The following is a 23,200-nucleotide window of genomic DNA, read 5'->3' as shown; positions in this document are numbered from 1 at the left end:
CAAGATGGCCTCATACAGAACTGAGAAGTATCAGGCTGGTGTCTAGCATGTATAAAGAAAAATATTCCCAAGTACTTCTATATATTTAAAATTAGCACCAGTAAAGAACTTTTTAACTCTTAATCTATCTTTAGAACTTTTCTCTCTTTATCTCTTGCTACCATACAGACAGTAAGAACACAAGTCACATACTGATGGTAACCAATCACTCCACAAGTATGTATAAGCATAATGGAAAGATTTCACAGTTGCTAAAATATTGCTAAAATAATAATTTGGTATATGGGCTTCTGAAAGTACTCTGTTCAAAAATGTTCTAGCTTTGACTGGCATTAGGAAGACTGTAACATGTCTTTACCATCTTCAAGAGCACCTATAACACAAATCTTTCAACCATGTACTAATAGACATGCTGGGCACACGCAATTTTCATGCCAAAATTCCAGTGAAGCTAATACAAGGCTTTTCCTGTACATGATACAGTGTCAGAAATGAAGCCACTCACTCTACTCTCTATGTATTGGTACTGGGGCATGCAGCACGCCTATCTATTCATTAGTGTTTTGGAGTCTCTGAAGGTAGAAAGACTTCAGACACCCACAATTTGTATACCTCTCAACCAAGATAAAAACTGAAACAAGCTTACCACCTAGCTTCAACTTCAGTCCAAAAGAATGCTAAAAGAAATAACAAAATGATACTCAAATTCAATACCAACACCTCAGTGAGGTGACAGCATTCTGCTGAGAAATTTGAGTGTCCACAGAACACACAAATTAGCAGATCTATGGAAAGAATCCTATGCTTAGTAGTATAGAGACTGGATGGCTTGTTTTTAAAACCATTCTAGAACCTTGTGGGGGCATTCTAAGACAATCGACCACAATCACTTATTACCAATAGATGAGTTAGACTCCCTAATGAGCAAATTGAGACTAATAAATACTTATCTCAGGGAATTCTAAGCCCACAAGACCTCCTTCCAGCCATACAGTCTTGACACTCACTAGCTGTGTGACCTGGGGCAAGTCACTTAACCCCAACTGCCTCATCCTGGATCATCTCCAGTCATCCTGATGAATATCTGGTCACTGGATTCAGATGACTCTGGAGGAGAAGTGAGGCTGGTGACCTGCACAGCTCTCCCTCACTCAAAACAAAGTCAAGTGCAAGTCATGTCATCATTTCTCTAATGGCATGGTCTTCTTCGGCAACGAAGGACAAACACACACATGCTACCTGACCCAGAGAGTAGCTCAGAAACAGACATTTTAAGTAAAGAAGATTTTGCATACTGTACCTCAAGAACCAAGAGCAATGCTAGGCAGCCCTGGCCCCCTACTCTATGACAGAGCACTGTAGTTTTGATAAGGACATAGATAGATAGACAGACAGATAGATAGATACATAGATGATAGATAGATAGATAGATAGATAGATAGATAGATAGATAGATAGATAGATAGATAGATAGATAGACAGATAGATAGATACCATATATATTTACCTATTTGTATATTCATATAATATGCTATGTATGTATATATTAGAAAGAGATAGAGAAAGGTAGCACACACATTGCTTATGAGATAAAAATGAAATCTCTAAGAGTTCCAAGGTGAGCCCTATTAAGCCCACTAACCTTTTTTTCTTACTGAAATAGGTCTTTAAGTTGAAATTCTATATCTATATTGATATCTTACAGTCCTCTTTGGGTGCTCCCCTAATTCACATTAAATAGTACAAAAGCTGTGCTGCTATAGGAAGCTTTCAGTAACACTTGTACTAGTTAACATTTACCTTGTAGTACAGATCTGCAAGTGTGCAATGTTCATCTAAATTCTGGTTTCCTTCCAACCTAGTGCAATGGGATATATCCTGGAAATCTACCTGATGACTGAGGTAATATAAAGTACTAAGGGGTGAGGGAAACTCATTTTAGGGACTTATACACATTAAATATTAAAATCATAATTTTCACTTGGATGTTTGAAACGTAAACCCCTTACAAGTTCAACTCTGCCGAACCCACCGACACCCAGTGTGGTGACAATCTCGAGGTTCTGGAATGGGGAGGAAGAGGAGAATTTGGCCACTTTCTCCTTCAGCTGAATCATCTCTAGAGACACAGTTTTGTTCTGCCTCCAGCCAGACATGGATCTCCTATGGGGAAAAAGTAAAATTATGAATTATTCTTCTCCTTAGCCAAGGATAATACTATATGTGAAGGGCCATCTTACCTTCACCTAGTGGTTTACTGCCTAGAGCTTCTGCAAAGACAATCTCATTTTTGATGCTAGATCACATGGGGGGAAATTTTCTAAAAGCACCAAGAAGCGGCCAACTTGGCTTTTAAGAGCCAGTGATTTTAAAAGTGTAATCAGAAACAGATTTCCTCTGTTTCATTAGAATGTCACACTGCAAAACTTCCCAAGGCAACCTGGGATTTTCATAACATCTTAACACTTCCTATGGATAATTATAATCATTGCTATGTGAACCATTAAAAATCAAATGTTCAATTTGTTTCCAAATATTGCTGTTCTAAAATAGCTATTCATCTTTTCCGATTAGCATTTGTTGCTGTGGGTTGGATGCCAATGAGCTGTCAGTACTAACATTGTACAACAGGATGCAAATTGCCATTATCTCCCTTACAAAAATGTGTGGGAATTTGACTGAATGTTCTCATTCTAATTCAGGTCTTCAATTTTCTGTTAGTTGTGGCTGTGTGATTTGGAAGAAATTAACTGGTGCATGTAGGCCTGGGCACTTATTAACATTAATAGGTTCTGTCTGCTTCTGCAGAACATGTCAGGAAAGTATTTGCCTCAAAACATTCTCAGGTAAGCTCAAAAGAATTTTCCATTAAAGAGAAAAGTTTCTTGATTGCTCATCAAAGAGGCGCTATGGTGTCGTTTCCACTCTGCCATATTTTAAAGACCTGTTTGAGCCCAGACAGTGCAGAGGAGGGGAGGGAAATGCCTTTAATCAAAGAATGTGCTACAGAAATCAATCAATAAATAATCATTTATGAAAATGCCTACTATGTGCTGGGGATTTTGCTAAGCACTGAGGGTACAAAGACAAAAGAAAATAATTACAGAACCATATTTGTAGGCTTGGGATGGAAGGGCGGTAGTGTCTGGGAGGATTAAGAAAGCCCTCCTCTAGAACGGGGTCAAAAGGCTGAGGACTTAAGGATCTAGATGGCCACACGTGGCCTCGAGGCTGCAGATTCTCTACCCTGATCTAGAAAGCAGTGCTTCTGTAATTCACATGTCATTTCCTCCCCTAGGTTCTCAATTATTTGACCTCAAGGATTATTTACCTTTTGTCTTTGTACCTCACCTTACAAGAATTTAGTGATTTCAAGGTGAGAGAGAGTACACAGATGTAAGAAATGCCCGGTGTGCAGAGCTACAGGTGGCCGGGAGGGGAGGACTGCAGAGCGTGTGGAAGGGAGGAATGTGCAAAAATCCTGGGAAGGCAGAAAGAGCCAGGGGATGGAGACTTAAGTCCCAAACACAGGGGTTTCTGTTTCATCCTAGGGGTACTAGGGAGCCACAAGTATTTCCTGAGGGGAGTGGGTGAGTGACACACTGAGATCTGTGCTTTCTCTTGGCAGCTGTGTGGCAAATGAATGGCTCAGAGCATAGAGAAGCTCCAAGTAGGGAGTGCAAATAGGAAGCTATTTCAGTAGTTCAGTGAGAGATGATAAAGGTTTGAAGCAGGTAGAGACTGTGTGCGTGAAGAGAAGGGGACATGTGTGAGAGATGCTGAAGATATCAGAGTATCTTTAGGCATATCATCAGAAGCCAAAAAGATGATCTTTGGTATTCCATCCCTTATAAGAACAGATCAAACAAGGCCAAAGGCAAGTAAGAATTTTATCCACTCAACTTTGGCCAAGCAAATGACTGCTCCCCAAAACAGGAGCTTGAATTATCAAATTTCTGGCCATTTTTGTCCACCTCTGCTGAAAGATACTCAACCTGATACTTTTATATATGAAAATTTGGCCATCAAGTCACATTACAGTTTACATGTGACAGATAATTTCTTGTCAATGTACATGACAGAAGCTATTTTTTCCCTCCTAATCAGTGACAGTGGATGTCTATTTGGTTTCAAGCAATATGCAAAGTAATTTTTCAAAAACAGGCTACCTTGGAATGGCTCCTTGGGTTCTTTGGAATTATTAAAAACAATACCCTAACTCTTTGAAGCAGTCGGCATTCAAAAAAAGTTTTTTGCTCTTCTCCCTCATCCTTCATTCTCAGGTATAATGAAGAGAGGGTATGCAAAGCCTATTTTCCCCTCTACAACTAAGAGGGGAACTAATGCTCTCCAGAGATGAATGATACTTTTGGGGGCTAGAGATGGCACAAGCATTCTCTCTTGGAATGTAACCCCATTAAAAGCAAGGATTGCTTCCTTCTTTGGTCTCATCGTCACCTACCACAATGCCTGACTTATAGGGGCTGAATTAATGAATAAATGTTTGTTAGTTGATTCTTAGACATTTTCACTCCTAGATTTCACACTTGTAGAGTAGACTAGATGGCAATCCAAGGAGATAACTTATTCTTAGGGACCTTCTTACCGGGAACACCTTTTTCACACTTCCTACATCATCAACAGAAAGGGCAAGTGTGATATCGATCACCCTGGGAATTTGGCAATAACCTTCCAAATCTATTTGGATTTTCTTTCCTATTTCTCACTTGCTATTTCCTGGCTGAAGAGGTATCCAGGGGGATTGACTGGGGACTAGAAGCCTCTTCTTACCTCACAGCAACTCTGATTGGCTGGATGGTTTTCCCTTCTTTGTGAGCTGCCAAAAATTGATGCCCACTCTGGGTAAAACCTCTCGCACTTACTTGGCATGCCTCTTTTCATCATCACGGTTCAGGTTAGCCACATATCCCTCAAGGTACTTCTGGAGTTCTTCAAAGGTCCCAACTGTTTGATTGAATGTTCTAAAAAGGAAAATGCTGACAGTCACCTTTCTCCCTATACCAATTAAAATATAACTGTTTTTAAGTTGATTTAAGTTGCAGAGCATTAGCTTTGTTTTTCTTTTGGCAGTGGCTCTGGGCCTTTTGTTTCATTGGTATGGGGAAGTCCCAGTATGGAAGATCCCTTCAACAATGCGCTGTTCAAATTGTCTGTAATTTGTAAAGTCTTGTAGATTGTCTGGGATTCATATACTTGCCCAGGCCCTCACACCTGGTGTAAAACCAGGTCCTCCCAACACTAATGCTGTTTTACTGTGCTACACAGCCTCTCACAGAATACTAACAAAGTTATATGGGGTGTCCCTAAACTATGCCATGAAAACTTAAAACTGCAAGAAGACTTTTAGAATCAGTTCTCTGGGTTCAAGAAAGTAATTGGGGTTATCAGTGAGAGGGTAAAGATGCCCTCTGGATTTTTCCACTGAAATCTAGGAGAAATGCAGCGGAACAGTTCATTCTTGCCAACAAGCCTGTATTATACTGGATATTTTGATCAGAGAGGCCAAGGACCTTAAATGCAGCTAAATGAGGCTTTTGTCCACTGAAAACTAAGGATGACATATTCTTCTCCCTGACCCCAAAATATTTTTCTTCTCTTCACATTTCTTCTTATTCTTATTTCTACCAATACCCCAAGAAGCCTTGACTTCATCTCATTTACGTCATTCATTCATGACTGAATCCAAACTTGAAGTTTGAAGATGGACCAAAGATTCAGTCAAAGGGTGGCACTTGAGGGCCTAAAGGGCCACATGGGGCCTCAAGGCCACAGGTTACCTGCTCCTCACTGTGGGTGTACCCTGAACTTCTGTCATGCACTCTCTTCTACTTCTGCACTCTCACTGTCTCTTGGCTATTTCATGAACATGGGTTTAATTATGATCTCTATGCAAGTGACTTACACATCTTTTTATCCAGGCCCACTCTCTCCCCTGAGCTCCAGTCTTGCAACAATTGCCAATTATTTTGAACTAGAGGATTGACTTGCAGATGAGTATATGGATCAGTATTTTTAAGTAGTGATGCAGGGGAAGAATTTCCCCTTGGAAATAGATAACAGCAAGGATTCCCAGATCATTGATAGCCTTTCCCTAACAATAGGAGGGTACTCACTCTCGATCAATAACCAAGCATGCTACATCATTTTCCTCTGCGATGATGTTAGCTGATCTGACGTCATCACTGTTAAGGAAAATAAAAGACATGTTCCACTTCTGCTATAGTATCTTGTATTTTATATAATACATAATTTATATATGCATGTTATATATAATTTATGTATAATATAAAATTATATATTACAATATATAATTATATATTATATTAGATATACATATAACAAAAGCACCAATGTTCTCTAAGTAATAATATCTCTGTTATATCACTTTCAATCAATAAGTGACAAGGAAGACTGATTGAAAGATGTACAGGCAATGGGGTATAGAAATCTATTTTGCCCTACAGGAAAGTAGAGGGGAGGAGGATAGAAGAAGGGTGGGGGGTGATAGAAGGATAGAAGATGACAGACTAGGGATAGGGGTGGGTGGAGTGCTTGCTATCCTGGGGTGGGGAGTGGGAAGAGATGGGGAGAAAATTTGGAATTCAAATTCTTGTGGAAGTGAATGTGGAAAACTGAAAAATAAATAAATTATGTATTAAGAATACTGATTGATTACTTAGTATTACAAATATCAGGTAAAAGAATTTCACTAAGTGTCCACTTCTATCTGTAGCATTCTTCATTCGTGTGTCTTCCCTTTTTCAGGGGCTGGTAGCCTCCACTTTGAGGTTTCAATAATATAACATACTAATAATCATGCCATCTACATCCCTATGTCTGATTCTTATCTCTGCATCCATCCATCCATCCATCCACCCATCCATCCATCCATCCATCCATCCATCCATTCCATCCATCCACTTATCTACCTCCCTACTTTCCTATCTATTCTATCTATATTTGGTCCAGTTTTGTGACTTTATTGGTACAAGGAATTCCTGGTGTGAAAACTCCTTAAACCACTGCAGATAAGCAATTGATCTGCAACTGATAGTCTGAGAAAGTTGCCTTTGGCACTGACACCGACACTAAATGACTTGTGGTCCCTAAGTTAGTAAGTATCAGATTAAGGAAATGAACCCAGGTCTTTCTGACTCTCTCTTGACTATGTAATACTGCCTCTAACAAAGCTACCCAAAAAATAAAGATATTCCCACTACATTCAGTAATGGAAACACAAATATACACGTGTTCACTAGTCTGAGAGTCACCGTCCTAAGGTGACCCCCAGAAGAGCACATATAGATGGGGGGAGGTGGACTGACAACCCCCTGCTCTCCAAACAATGCAGCCTGTATTTCCTTGAGGACTTTCTGCTATCATCCCGAAGAAGCCCTGTATCCAAGTGACACCTCTTCTTGTTCTTTCATATTCATTAGAAGCCTGCTAGAATAAAATAGCAAGAAACTGCAAAACCTTTCTTGGCAATGAGGAAGATGGCTCATCCATAACTGGTACATAGGAATTTTTAGGGATACTGATTTCAGACTTAGATTGTGGGTCATGTATCAGACATGGAAATTCCAGTTACAAAACAGAGGCAGTCCTCCAAATTCTCAAGAGAAAACAGTGCTTTAAATGAAATCTTGAGAGCTTATAAAGTTTATTTTTTGAAATCACTATGTGAACCCTTGCTGGGGATGGAAGCTCAATTCCATGTGGACAGTCTCGGGCAGGTAAAGGTGGGAACTTCTAAATCTTAGAGTTCTCACGAGGCCCCCCAGGAAACGACTGGGAATCGAGGTGAACCGAGCTATCTCGTGTATTTCCGCCTCTTCCCGTGAGAAACGTGATGGGAGAGAGCTCTCCCCACCCTCGAGATTGTCCCGGATCTGGGCACACCTAACAGGCACGGTATTCAGATGCAAACTATGCGGCTGGAGAGCTTAATTGGAGTCAGGAAAGCCTGAAATCTCTCTTGGGCGGAGGGGCCACGTGTGAGGACAGAAGGCTCCGCTTTTCCTCTCTCCGCTCTTCCCTCCCCCTCTCTCCCCACTTACACTTCTACTTCCAATCTCTTATTGTAAGATCTTTGCCTCCTTGGGAGATTCTTCGCTCCCTCCTAAGGAAGAATTCCCCCTGAACTTGTAACCAGAACCCTGAATAAAGCTCAACCCTTGTTCGACTCTGATAGGTCTCTTCTCTCATACAACTATCCGGTTTGACCAGCTGAAGACCTCCGATAGAGGTAAGGTAAGACTCGGGTAGCCCACAGGCCTCTAGGCCTGGCAAACCCTAAGGATTTATTTTGAACAGATTCTAAAAGCACCCCTGGGGTTAGTTTGTGTCCAACCTTAGAAATACAAAGAAAGCCATTCTGGCATGTTGAACAACAGTACCTCTAAGTAGTGACAGAACCAAAAAGCAAACAATACTGTTTGTGATCATTTTCTTTCTCTCTGACTTTAGCTTTGTGACACTGAAGTGGCTTTGGGGGTTGTTTGGCCATTACAAGAAGTTCAAATCATATTCTTCATTGAAATAATGAAAATCAAACTAGATAAAATGTATGACAAAATCTTTTTTAAACATCCAAAGGAGAAGATATATCCTTGTTCAGGGAGCAGTTTTAAAATCACAGCATCTTCATGAAGACTTGAGGTAATTCAAATCTTGGTAACCTGATTCACAGGCTTTGGAGGAAAAATATGTTAACGATTAAAATTAAATCTGCTTAAATTCAGGATGACTCATTAGGCAATTGTATATGCTCAGCACAACCAAAGTAGCTTCTTCCTGTTTCTTACAGACATTTCTATACCTTTACACTCTGCCTCCCATGACTGGAATGTATCCTCTCCTCATCTTTGCTGCTAGGAATCCCTACATTCCTTCAAAACTAACTCAAATGCTGCTTCCTATATGAGACCTTTACTCAACTTCCTCCCCCAAACTGCTTCTTTCTCCACAAATTTATCTGGTTTTTTTTTACATGTTAATATCTACCTATCTCTCCTGTCTGTCTGTATTGTATGTATTGTCTCCCCAGAACAGACTATAAGCTCCTTGAGGGTAGGAACAATTCAATTTTTTGTCTGTATTCTCAGCACCTAGCACAAAGTAGGCAATTAATATATGTTTATAGATTGACATGCATAATGCATTCTTATTTCAGATCTCATGACACATGAAAAATAGGTAGTATAAATTCAAAATTAAATTGCATTCTGTAACTAATATTTTTGAAATACACATAGCCTTAAGGAAAACAATTCAATTTGCTTTTAGCCTTTAACAATCTTTTTTCAGATTGTTTTAATATTATCAACAACCTAAATTATCAAAGATTAGAAGGTAAAAGTTGTCAGTTGGGAAAAAGTCTTTTGTATCGAATATCTCTGATAAGGGTCTGATATGTAAGATATATAGGCAACTAAAGAACTACATATGACCACAAGTCCTTCTTCAATGGTCAAAGAATATGGAAAAAAGTGAACCAGGGCCACGCAGCTATTGTCAAAGGATGTGTATGTAGGACTGTAGAACTAGAGATGAACTTCTTAGTCTCTTCTGATAGAGCACCACCTTTATGTTCATTTATTCAATTGCCCATTTCATCTCCTATACAAACTAGATCACTCTAAGATCGAGTCAACTGAAAAAAAATGTTTTAAAATTTAACTTAAATGTGTAATATTTACTGGTCTGGGTTAAGCAGAAACAAAATTTTTGCACAGGTTAGATTGGTTCAATTCATAAAACAGAATCCAAGATAAGAAATACATTTAAGAAATAGGTATATTGGGGAAAATTTTTATGACCAAACAAGGGAATAGAAAGGATCATAGAAAGACAAAAATAGGTAATTTTGATTATATAATATTTAAAAGGTTTTTGCACAATCAAATCCCACAAAGCCACTATTAGGAAAACAATTAGCTAGGGAAATTGTTGAAGAAAGTTTCCCTGATAAAGGTATCATTTCATATACCTTTATCTATCTATCTACATATATGTGTGTGTGTGTGGGTGGGTGGGTGGAACTGATACAAATTTATAAGAATAAGATCTATTTCCTGCTTGATAAATGGTCAGGTTATGAATAAGCAGTTCTCCAGAGAAGAAACCCAGTCTATCTATAATCATCTGAAAAATACTCCAATAATTAGATGTCAATTAAAACAATTATGAGATTTTGCCTCACAACCATCAGAATGGCAAGGAGGACCAAAAAGCCAAATTATTCATGTAAGAAAGGTCTCTGGGAAAATAAGCACACTGATATTGTATTAGTAGAGATATGAATGGGTCTAAGCATTCTGGGAAGCAATTTTGAATTATACACAAAAAGTTACTAAACAGTCCTTGCCCTTTGATCCAGGAATGCCACCAAAGAAAAAGGAGCTGTCCTATATGTACAAAAGTACCGTGGCAGCTCTTTTTGTGGAAGCAGGAGACTGGACACTAAGAGGATGTCTATCAATTGAGGAAAGGCTGAACAAATAGTAATATATGAACACAACGGGATATGACTGTGCAGAAAGAAATGAAATAGATGATTTCAAAGAGACGTGGGAAGAACTGTATGAGCTAATGAGTCGAATCAGGAGAACGAGTTCTACAATAACAACAGTACTATAAAAATCAGTCATTTTGGGGGACTTGTATAAACTGAAGAAAAATGATCAGAGCTACAAGAACAACTTGTATAGTAACAACACTAAAAAAGCTCGAAAAATTCTGATCCACGCAATGATCAGCCATGAAGGAGAGGTGATGGAGTCAGGCTGCAGAATGTGACAGATAAAGAGATAGATTAGATGGATGGATCAGATGGATAGATAGATAGATAGATAGATAGATAGATAGATAGATAGATAGATAGATAGACAGATAGATAGATAGATAGATAGATAGACAGACAGCAGACAGACAGATAGATAAGACAGACATTTCTACGTGTATACATACATAAAACACTCATATACAATACATATATTATACATACACACACTTGACTATGCATGTTTGTAAAAGGATTCTTTCTTTTTTCAAATGGGATGGGAATAGGAGGGAGAAGTAGATTTCTATTCATTAAAAATATAATTTAATTTTAAAAAGAAAAATGTAGACATATTCTCAAACAATGCACCAACCTGATGAGCGCCTTTTCTCCAAAGTAATCACCTTTTTGCAGTATTTTAATCAGCTGAGGTTGATCATAGCCTTCAGTACTCTGAGTGACTTTCACCTGGGTAACAATAAAACAAAAGAAGTTCACCAAACTCACGTTTTCATGACTCTGTTATCCATAAAAGAAATAGGCATGCTGAGCACATAGAGGGCATTCAATAAATGTTCTTTGAAGTCATTTACAAATTCTGATGGCAGCTCTAGCATGGCACAAGACTCAAGTCAAGTCCACAAGAATTTATGAAGCACAATGATAGGAAATAGAAATAAGAAAATGTCAGGATAAACAGACTCAGGAATGTACATAAAACGAATATTTCTTCCTCCAGTCTCTTACTAGGGCTGGTGAATATACATAATAACAGTGGGGGTTCTGGATGCTTATCTTCTAACAACAAACAAAAGGAAGGGTGTTTTGGTTCCAATAGAATTTTCATGTCAGTCTAAATCTTAATTTTAGATATACACATAACAGTTACAAACACATTAAAAGGTTATTTGTTTATTCACTAAAATTATATAACTGAGGAAATGAAAGACCAAGATCAGAAATGGAATTTATAAATCTATTCAGTAACTTAAGGAAAACTTTCTCATGTGATTGACTAGAAAGGTTTCCCAATAATGAGACAGTAAGGGAGGGGGGTTTCTTAATACAGCTTGCCTCTTGTGTCACATCCAGAATTGTGGGACAAGAGCTAGCTGCAAATGCCCGCTAAGGCTCAAGTGCAAAAAGTCACAGTGTTTAATCTCATGTCTAACTAAATCTATAGAATCTTGACAACTATATTGACTCATTTTGGCTGACAAATGAATCTCCATACTAAGCTGAATCTTCTAATAATGTATATGGAAACCATGTCAATTAGCTCAAGAATTTTTTTAAAGTATATTAAACAGAACATAACTCTTTTCAAACATTCCAGATAATTCAATAAAAGCGATCACTCTGATTTATTTAGCTTTCATTCTACGGCCACCAGAAGTTCAGTTAAACTCTAAAGTAGATCAAAATTGATCCAAAATAGCCCAGACAATCAGGTCAATGAAATATCAATCTTTCTGGAGTCCTATTGCACAGGCCCCAGGCTTTCTGTTTCCTTTTTACTCCCCTAGAATTCTCAGGGTTAATTGCCCCCTGTCTCTGGGGAGATGAGACACATATTATGATATAACCTTCCTAAGCACCAAAAGAAGGTCACTGAGAGGTAATGTGGCCACTGATAAAGGCAATCATGTGGCATGGGGAGTGGCTGAAGAAATGGAGGAGATGAGGAGAGGGGGACAAGATAAGGTCATCCTCTTCAATAATCTAAAAGGCTATAATGTAGAAGAGATTAAACTTGTTCTGTTTGACCCCAGAGATCATAACCAGGAACAACAGATGAATATCACAAAGGCTCAAATATAAGCTTAACGTCAAGAAAAATTCGGGAACTGTCTAGAAGTCAAAGGAGATGGCTTTAGATTCCTCCTCACTGTATGCCTTCATGCAGAAAATGGATGGCTCCTTGTCTAGGATGTTGTGATGAGGATTCTTTTTCTGGTATAAGATGGATGAGATAACTGAGGTCCCTTCCAATTGTAAAGGAAATTAAAAGCAGTAAGTAAGAAAGTCACCTCAGGAGCCCATTCACCAAAGTTTTAGAAATCTTCCTGGACCAAAGGGCCCAAACTTATTTCCCAGATAAATCCATCTGGAAGCAAAGTTAATTCCAACTATACGAGGCCTTCTCCAGTGTCTTGACTCACATTATTCCCCACTTAGTATAGTGGAAGTGTGAGAGTTAATTTGAGGGGCTCTAGGTAATTTTTTTTCCAGGAAATGAGATAGGGATATGCTTTATTTATGTGAATTTACAATTAGTTTAAATGTGTTAATTTTCAGTGGAAATTGCTTGGATGGAAATCCTGTTTTCCTTAAATTTCTAAGATATTACATTACCACAGTTTTTCTTCAATATGAATTCTATAATGTCTCCTCTCAAAGAAGAGCTTCACAATTTCACTTCAGTCGTAGCTATTTCCTGTCTGAATCTACCAATAATGATTAAACAACTTATTTTCGAGGAAAACCTACCTTCATTTTTCTGTCCAGTATGAATTACCTGATGTTTTATAGACCGCTTTTCCTTTTCCAGGAAAGGCATAACAACATTTGCTTCATTTATATGATTTCATTCTGGTATGAATTACCTGTTGTTCCCTAAGTTCTGTGCTCTATCACAAGGCCTTCTCATGGTCATTAGATTTATAAGGTTTCTCTGCGATATAAATTCTCTGATATTGAGTAAAATCTGAGCTCCACTTGACAGCCTTTTCCTATTCATCTCATTCCTAAGGTTTCTCTTCTAAATCAACTTTCTGATGTTCAATGTTTTGTCTTCCAACTGAATGTCTTCTTACATTCATTACATACAGAGTGTTTCTTTCCAGTATGAATTCTCTGATATGCAACAAGGTATGTTTTTTATTGGAAAGTCTCTCCACATTTATCACATTTATATGGTTTTTCTCCAGTGTGAATTCTCTGATAATCATTAAATCTTGTCTTCCAGCTGAAGGTCTAATCATATTCATTGTACTCAGATGGTTTCTCTCCAGTATGAATTCTCTGGTGCTGATTAAGTCCTATCTTCTAGCTGTAGATCTTCTCACATTCATTACATTCACATGGTTTCACTCCAACGTGAATTCTCTGGTGCTGATTAAGGCTTGTCTTCTGGCAGAAGGCCTTCCCGTATTTATTAGACTCAAAAGGTTTCTCTCCAGTATGAATTCTCCGGTGATCAGTAAGTATTGTCTTCCAGCTGAAGACTTTCCCACATTCATTACATGTATTGGGTTTCCCTCCGGTATAAATTCTCTGATATTCACCAAGCTATTTTCAGGCAAAAGGTCTTCCCACATTTATTACATTCAAAGGGCTTCTTCTCCACTGTGAATTGTCCAATGTTGAGTAAAGTTTCTTTTCCAAAGAAAGGCCTTTCCATATTCACAATATTCATTAAGATTTTCTCTCATATGAAGTTTCTGATTTAAACAAAGTGTATTTTCTGAAGGAAGACCTTACCACATTCATTACTTTCAGGATCACAGTCCTACATAGATCTCAAGTATAAGAATAAGGTTCCCTTTCTTTTTTGTTATTGGAAGGAGACACAGAAAATGTTGATTGAGTGTTCCTCGTCCCCAATCCAATCTTCATATTTTCTAATATTTAGATCTGGTTTTATTCTTCCTTGGTTTAAAAAAAAAATAACTTCAGTATCTCCTTGTTGCCTATCATGTAAATTTTAAGTTTTCTGCTTGACTTTCAAGGCCTTCCATAATCAGGGGTCATTCAACCTTTTCAGTCTAATCTCATACTCAAGTGCAAGTCATGTCATCATTTCTCTGATGTCATGGTCTTCTTCAAAAACAAAGGACAAACACAGACAGACAGACAGACTCAGTCACCTAAATGTGTCAGGTCTTCACTTCCCCAGGTCCAGTCCTTGGCTCACACTATTTCCTTTGCCTAGAATGGTCTTCCTACATCCTTCACTTATTGAATTCCCTTCCATCCTTTAAAACCAAACTCAAACTTTACCTTCTCTGTAAAAACTTCCTTGATCCACCTGATGAATAAAGACCTTCCCCCACAATCTCATCTAACACTTTGCTTCCACCTTCATAATGTACTTAATAAATGTTATTTTATATCATAATTTTCTGTGTTTGTGTCTATCTCCCTATTTGACTGGAGGTGCTATGAAGCCGATGGCTATGTCTGAACTAAACCCTGGATGTTCCCAAGCACTGTGCCCTGTACATAGTAGGCCCTTGATATATGTTTGTGAAAATTGTGGTAATCAACTGTTAAAAGAGTATTACAGTGGAATTGGCACTGGAGTCAGAGGACTTGTGTTGGAACCCTAATTCCAATTAATTACCTAGCTAATCTTTTAAACATCACTAAATTTCTCTGGGTAGAAACCTGGGCTCCTTCATCTTTGAAAAGAGATTGGACTTAAGGATACCTTAAGATACCTCTCAGCCCATGATTCTACCCACATCACATTACTTGGAGCCAAAATTCTCCGCCATCACAATGAAAATGCTCCTGTTAGGTGATGATATCACTTGTACGTCTAGACTGTGATGTGGTTACACCTGAGGTGTAGCTCAAGTCATTATGATGAGATGACGACATGTATATAAAGCCACGGCGAACTTGGGTTCACTTTGCATGACCGAACATCATCAAATCACCCAATCACTTAAATAGGGCTGTCTCTCTCTTTTCTCTCCAAAAAATTGAATATTCCCATTTCTCTTTGTGTTAATCTCTTCCCTTATCTGGAGTCATAGTTAATTAACAAATGACAATTATTGAGCTGGTAAAAGACCTCAAAGAAGATCAAATAGATCAAAAAAAAGGCTGATCTCATACCAGGTACGCAATGTTTAAATATACATAATTATATGTACATATATATTATTAGATATACTTATAGAATGTAATACATATATATGGGAGAAGGGCAGACAGTGACCCTACTATACATGTATTGGGGTATAAGTTGAATTGGAATATGGGTCAATTTGAACTTTTCAGTTAAAAGAAAAAATTCTCAAGTTTTATCCTATATTTTATTAATAAAGGTCAACCTTCATCACATAGTTTCTTTTAACAGGCCACAGCTGTTTGGCAGAGAAGCTCCTTTACCCTGCTGCTAAATATATATGGGAATCATATATTTAGAGCTCAAAGTGGTCTGAGAGGTTGGTAGGTCTAATTTCTTTATTCTAAATGGTAGCATTTCCCCACCTCCCCTCCCCTGGATACTCCTTCCATTTTGCTGTTGCAGTGGCAGGCTGGGTTCCCTTGGGTTCTAGGGCAACCCCGTGGATCCATACTTCTGACACAGTTCATCAATTCCCCTAAGTGTGATTCCCATTAATGATCAAGCAGTAGTACCTCTTAGCTGACTAAAGTGACAGAGTAATAAACAATAGCTACCCATTTTCTCCATAAAGCTAGGGCATTATCCCACAAATACACACAGGATACTCAGGAAATATGGGCCCAGACTTAGAAGGCACAGGTGGGAGGATACATGTGTGGCAAAGGCATACATATGGTGAGTCATATATGGTAATGAGGCACACGCATAGGATAAAGTGTGGCAATGACAACTAACAACTCAGACTTTCTTTGCAGAGCCACGTGCTGCTCCCCTCTTCCCTGCCCCATCTTGGCTGGGTGGTTTGCTCCATTGTTTCCCATGGTCAGCTACTCTCTATATCCAGCTGTCTTCTTGTTTTCCTGGGGTCCTGTTTCTCAAAGCAGCTTTCTGCCCTAACCGATTGCCTTTTACCTGTGTCTGTCTGACTCTTCCCTCAAGTGTGCCTCAAACTCCCGCAAACAGACAATTTTTTTGAAATTTTAAACTTTCTTTTAAGAGAATTTCCAAATACACAAAAAAAAGAGGATTCTATTTGGAAACTGCAAATCTCCATCTTATACAATATACTTTCTTTAAAAAAAAAAAAGTATGCAAGTTTTACATGTTACTTTCCAAGCTGTCCTCATCATCTGCACTTCCTTCAAAATTTCTCTGTTCTCTTCTGCACATTTTTTAAAAGGTCCAATGGCCCCTCTTTTTTGGCATCATTGTTACCATCATTAACCCTCCCTCTACTCCTTAGACCTCCCCCATTATCCTAGAAAAAGAAAAAGGAGGAAGGGGGAGTCTTTGTCACAAATAAGCCTAGTCAAGTAAAACACATCCACACAAGGATCATGTCCACCAAAGGATGTCTGCACCTTGTACCCATCATCTCCCTGTAAGAGGGAGGTAACATACCCCACCATGGGTTCTCTGGAGTCAAGGCTGCACACGGCTTTGATCAGATTTATTCAGTCTTTTAAACTGATTTTTCTTTACAATGTTGTTGCTTTGTTTAACTTATTCTCCTCCTTGGCTCTCTTCCCTGTATCAGTTCATAACATGCAGGATTCTCCAAAACCGTGTCTTTCATCATTTCTCACAGCACAATAATATTCCATTACATGATTATACTTCGATTTGTTCAGCCACTCACCAACAATCCAAGGATCTTTCTTCTTTCTCTCTCCTCTTTTAATTCCCCCCATCAGGACCAAGACCTTCCCTTAGATTTTAGTTCTTTTCTCCCCATCCCTTTCAATCTCCCTTGAAGATCAGGAAGCTTCTTGTTTTGCTCTTTCAACACACATCTCCTCCCCATTCCTATTTATTTCTCTGCTGAGCTTAATATACTTCCACACTTGACTCCGTGTGTATTCGACCCTCATTTGTCCACTTTAGAGAAGAATGAGGTTCATCTGATGCCTACCCCTTTGTCCACATTGGTATATGTTTTTTCTCACATCCCAATTATGAAAAGTAGTCTACACCAGGGTGCTTCTCCTTTTATCCTCCCTCCTCTTTTGCTTCTTAAAGCCCTCAGAAGTGAACCAAGGCTTCCCTAGTAACTTAGTTTTTCATTTTTAACTCCCTCAATATCTTTTGAAGACATTAAGGTCCTCATCAGGAGGAAAGATTATCATACAGTTGAAGGAATTATCATATTATCATAAAATCAATGAATTATATAGTTCCTTCCAATTGCTAAAATAAATATACTTTTTTAGGTGTCCTTGGACCCTTTAATTTGCATTTTTAATTCTCTACTCAGCACTCATATTTTCATCAGAAATGTTCTAAAGTCATCCATTCCATTAAAACTCCATTTTTTTTGCCTTCTGTAATATTGCATCCCAAGAATTCCTCTGGATTTTTAATAGAAGCTGCCAGGTCTTGGGGATCCTGATCCCGACTGTGATGACTTGGTACTTGAACTGCTTCTCGCTGGATGCTGACAGTACTTTTTTCCTTTGACATGGGAGCTCTGGTTTTTGACTTTGATATTCAGGAGATGATCAGTTAATTCTTTATCTTTGCTTTCTGGTCTTAGTAGACCTGGGAAATTTTCATTTATGATTTCTTGAAATAGAGTATCCATCCAGGCTTTGTTTTTAATCATGGTTTTCAGGGAAGTCAGTTATTATTAAAATCCTGTCCTTGACACATTTTCTAGATCAGTTATATTTTATATCTTACATTCTTTTTCTTTTTTATCTTTATATTTGGTTACGTAATTTTTTTCTATTTCATGAAGTCATTGATTTTTGTTTGATCTATTCTGGTTTTCAGGGATTCTATTTCTTGGGAAAAGTTTTACTTTTTCTTCAAATCTACTTATTCTTCTAATTCTTTCCTCCAAAACTCTTATTTTATTTTTAATCTCTTGCTTAATTTTTTCTTCTAGGCGTTCATGTAGTCCTTGTGGAAAATCTGGTTTTCCCTTTGAGTTTCCATTTGTAATTTTTAATTGAGTTAGACTTCCAACTTTTTTTATACTGGTCAGTGTTTTTCCTTGATTTACTCATCTTTTCAGCTTTAGTTATTAATTGGAACCTCTCTCCCAGGAAAAGGCTCTGCTCCTTGCTGAGCAAAGTTTTGGGTGGGACATTTGGTCCAGCATGGTCTCACCATGGGTTCCTTGAATTCTGCTGACCTTCAGGGTTAGACCCCAACTGAATCTCTGAGATTCATGGCTCTGGATCTTCAGGGCTCTCTCTGGTGTGTTGGAACAGAGTGCTAAGGGCCTCAGAGCACTTGGTCCTCCCCAGGGCTTCCAAGGTCCCCATCCTGGAACTTTCAGTCAACCTTGGGGCTTTCTCAGGTGAGCCTCTGCATACAGTAAACTACCCTCTGACCATGCTGGTTTGCTTTGCTAGGGGGTCCCCTTTTCTTTCACTATGGGACTTCTGGCTAATGTTTTGTACAGTTCTGGAGTGGAAGAAGCCACTGGAGTGTAAAGTTTCTCATCAGATTTCTGATCATCATTTCATCTCCTGAGAACTTTAGGATTTTGCTAAAAGAGGTATGTGGGAAGTAGGTCTGCCTCCTGTTCAGACAGCATCTCAGCAGAAACTCAAAATAACAAACTTTTGAATGGAAAGATGGAGTGTTTCCCTCTCTCCTGCGGGGTACCATGACCAATGGACCTAGAGTGAGGAGAGGTCAGCTACTCATTTTCTATCCAGCATGCATGAGTAGAGAATGGTCCTTCTGAGCAGACAGGCCAACTGTCTGCCCAACCTCCTCATTAGGGGAATGATTCTGTGGGTGACAGTGGTAGGCTGTAACTATTTAAAGCCTCCAGGGGTCATAGCTAATTGCTCCAGTAAATCCTGTTCACTTCTTCTGCCATTTGAATAAAACTGCTAAAAATGGGCTGGTAGAGGGAAGGGCTCAGATTCTGTCTGATGGTTCAGAATATGTCAATGCCAATTTGTTTTATCCTTATAAGGCCATCTTATATTGCTAAAACAGAACATAACAGTTATTTCTTTGGTTTTATTTTGATGACTGTCATATTTACCACTCCTTTTGCTAAAATGAAAAAGGTGCTTCCTTCCTCGCCCTCTCTGATGATGTAATCTCCTTTGTCATAATATTCCTGTTGGGATGAGAAAAAGAAAAGTATTAGAAGAGAGAAGTATTTCAGGGAAGAGCTGAAATAGCATTTCTAATCTTTTTGAAATACTGGCTACACAAGGCATCACTCTCTGCTCATTGTGGGTCCCAAGTCTTTCATCCATCACAGTCACAGGCCTTGGAAAAGTAAAGAGTCATAGCCAGCTCTGGCCTTTTTTATTGCCTTCCTCACTGAGATCATCTCTGGAACTTTGATGAAGAGACAGACTCAGGATGTCAAGGGAATGAGAACCCAGTTCCAGTCATTCCAGGTCACTTCACATTTCTAAGTCATAGCTATTTTTTTCCCTAAAGACAGAAAAGGAAGTAAAATTATATCTAATGGACTAAACCAGACCAAATAATACAAGTGCAGACCAGAAGAAAGTGAATAATATTTAAATAAACAATGTATTCTATCCATCAAGAGATAGGGGATTTCTGGATGACACAACCCCACCTCCCTGAAAGGCAACAGCAGAGAGGACATCTAGAGGCCTAAGTCTTCAGAATTCTCTCAAGGGAATGTCTAGACAACAGGGCAGAGGCAAAAGTAAGAGCTTCTCTCTAACTGCTCCTAAAGCAAGGGCAGAGTGATGCAAAACATATTTTATGTTTATAGTGCTTGATTTCCCCTTTTTTTTTTTTGCTAGTGTGACTAAACCAATTATCCAAAGCAAAACTGGTAGAAAGAACTGGGAATTGGCTCTTTCTGAATCTTTAATTTGAGCTTGTCTCATAAATTCATAAAGCTGTAATAATGTTATTTATTTTAAAATGACATAGTTAACAATCTTAATTTCTTCCCTATCCTATTATCTAAAGCAAATTCCTAATTTTTGGTAGAAAGTGTTTGGAATTGGCTTATTCTATGCATTCAGTATCTTGATCTTATTTCAAATATTCATAAAGCTGGGAGGGGTTATTTATCTAAAAATGATAATGATTAATAAGCTTAATTTCATTCCCTGTTTATTCCTACATGCCTTAAAAAGGGATGAAAAAACAAACTGCCTTATTTATGTAAATATCTAAGAAGTATCTACCAATTTAAAACCCGTTTACACTGATGGAATCATGGTTGTCATTGCCCTAGAGGTTGAACCTTTGGAAAGCCTGCTGCCCTTGACAGCTCATTCCTAGTAACTACTTACACAATCACTGAACTTCAATGCTGAAAGAGACCTTAGAAGATTATTCAGGGAAAGCTACTCATTGTTTCACCCTCAAGTTCTAGACTATGTATGCCCCCACATTTGTGTGTGGATCAGTGATAGCTAGACCTCAAAGGAACTACTTAACCTTTGGTGAAATCTGCATTCATTATGCTTTCCTTTCAATACGGAGTGGAACTACCCAGGGAAGGAAGTTTCCTGTATTTAGGTTAAGTAAATGACATGGATGGTGGAAATTGAAGACTATTATTTTCATGAGAACTTAGTATGCATTCTAACATTTTTTAAATTAAAAAAAATCAGAAATGAATTTGAATAAAAAGACAGTTTGTGGCAAATTCTGTATACATGTGCGAGCTACCCAAATTTCTGAACCTTAACTGGCTCATTCTATAAGGCCAGCAACTAGTAAACTTTATGAGAAACATTAAGAGATGCTCCCCTCTGTAACCTTTGTGCCTCCTGCCTCATTAAAGGTCCATTTGGTCAGTGCTTGTCACAGAGAGTTAAGTAACTTTATTATCAATACCATCAATATCTGTTTGCAGCTCAGAAATGGACAATCAAATCACATGTTTCCTTGGGAATGGGTTTGAGGAATGGGTCTCCAAGCTGCTTCCATTCTGTTCTGCATGGCCCACTTGGCCAGGTGTGTTGTTGGTGTATTATCATTGAAAGATTTTTCAATTTGATTCTGAATTGTAAAGTGCTTTATTATGTTCATCAATAAATTTTCACAATAAACCAATGGCATATATTAATATTATTCCTAATGCCATTCTGCATCTAAAAACAGGAAAGGTTCAAGAAAAGTCCCCTAAAATTAACACATGGTTAGTTTTATTCGTGCCAACATTTTGGATGTCTTAAAGAGCAAGTTTATATCAAACACTTAGTGACCCACCATGGGCAACCAGGTGGTGCAGTGAATAGCAGGCCTGGAACCAAGAAGACTCATCTTTGTGAGTTCAAATCTGGCCTCAGACACGTACTAGCTGGGTGATCTTGAGCAAGTCACTTGCCTCTGTCTCCTCATCTGTAAAATGAGTGAGAGAAGGAAATGGCGAGCCACTCTAGTGTCTTTGCCAAGAAAACCCCAAAAGGGTCATGAAGAGTTGGGCACAATTGAAAAACAGCATTCTGACCCCCATGCATATAAAAGAATGTCGCTCATGTCACAAAAATGCCTTGCTCAAGACTATACAGCCAGATGTGGATGCAGCTGGCCCTGGAACTCAACAAGACAGCCAGCCATACTGTTCTAAAATAGATAAGTGATTGCTTCTTGATAGGATTAGACAATTGAATTGCAACTGGTAAATACCAAGCAGCTTTCAGAGCTCAATGGACTCCATTAGCCCATTGTTAATTACTTTTGCCCTTGAGAATTTTCATTCAATAACATTTTATTTTGGATGCCAGATACAAACATAAAACATTTTCTGAATTATTTTGGTACCTAAGGACAGGCAAAAAGAGACACTGCCATAGTTTAATAGAAAGTACAAGATGAGACTTTTAAACTTGTAAAATCTGTAAATGATCCCTGGATTTGAGTTCCAATATACACATTCTGTAAGTACGTCCTGTAACTCTTTAAAGATGCTCACATGCCGTTTAATTTTAATGATACAAAAATTCAATATTTGTGGTCAGCATATAATTCTCTGGTGAATCTCCTTTAGAAATACCATATTAAAAACAGATTTCCTTCTCTAAAGGAAAAGATAGACTTTTTTAGTATACGGGGGAAACACACTAAAATTAGAATGAATTATTAATTGGTAACATCTGTGAAAGGTCTCAGGAGACAAGGGGCAAGCAGTCTTTTCCAAAATGACTTTCAGAACAGAAACCTCTGGGGGGGTTCAAGGTCAGGAACTATATCATCATGGTACATCCTTGATAATCTGCTAGATGGTTTTCATGAATTGTGAACAAAAACATTAGTGATGTCACAGGCGCTTAAGGATAAAGTAGTCTCCATTCACTTTTCAAGAGATATTACTCTGCATTATCTTCTGGGATTGAAAAAGACATAAACTTATTAACAATCAACACTGTATGGATTTTTCTCCACTGAGATTAGTCTTCTAAAAAGTTTGAAGGCTAGATGTGACTTCAGTTACTATTCTAATCCATCTCCAATGAATTCAGTAAGCATTTCAGTTTTCATTACCATTAATCAATCACACACACAAAAAAAAATGATGAAGGAAAGCTAACGTATCCAACTTTCTAATTTTGAGATCTGAAAAG

The 23,200-nt window shown here is 38.2% G+C and overlaps 1 protein-coding gene across 2 annotated transcripts in view; it reads right to left on the bottom strand.

Moving 5' to 3' along the window:
• The window catches only part of PRKG2 (protein kinase cGMP-dependent 2), a 111,065-nt gene that overhangs the window by 43,022 nt on the left and 44,843 nt on the right, over window positions 1–23,200 (bottom strand). The window contains exons 6-10 of one of the 2 annotated variants that reach the window (XM_072623035.1): window positions 19,672–19,749; window positions 11,178–11,272; window positions 6,135–6,203; window positions 4,884–4,982; window positions 2,010–2,163 (exon numbers count right to left, since the gene is read on the bottom strand). In XM_072623035.1, the coding sequence (XP_072479136.1) occupies window positions 2,010–2,163; window positions 4,884–4,982; window positions 6,135–6,203; window positions 11,178–11,272; window positions 19,672–19,749 (495 nt within the window). The remainder of the gene's footprint in view (window positions 1–2,009; window positions 2,164–4,883; window positions 4,983–6,134; window positions 6,204–11,177; window positions 11,273–19,671; window positions 19,750–23,200) is intronic. The other variant, XM_072623036.1, reaches the window with a different exon arrangement.

Source organism: Notamacropus eugenii, chromosome 7 (genome assembly GCF_028372415.1).
Source record: "Notamacropus eugenii isolate mMacEug1 chromosome 7, mMacEug1.pri_v2, whole genome shotgun sequence".
NCBI lineage: Eukaryota > Metazoa > Chordata > Mammalia > Diprotodontia > Macropodidae > Notamacropus > Notamacropus eugenii.
The sequence above is the reverse complement of the archived record's forward strand: the minus strand, read 5'-3'. Positions and strand labels throughout refer to the sequence as shown.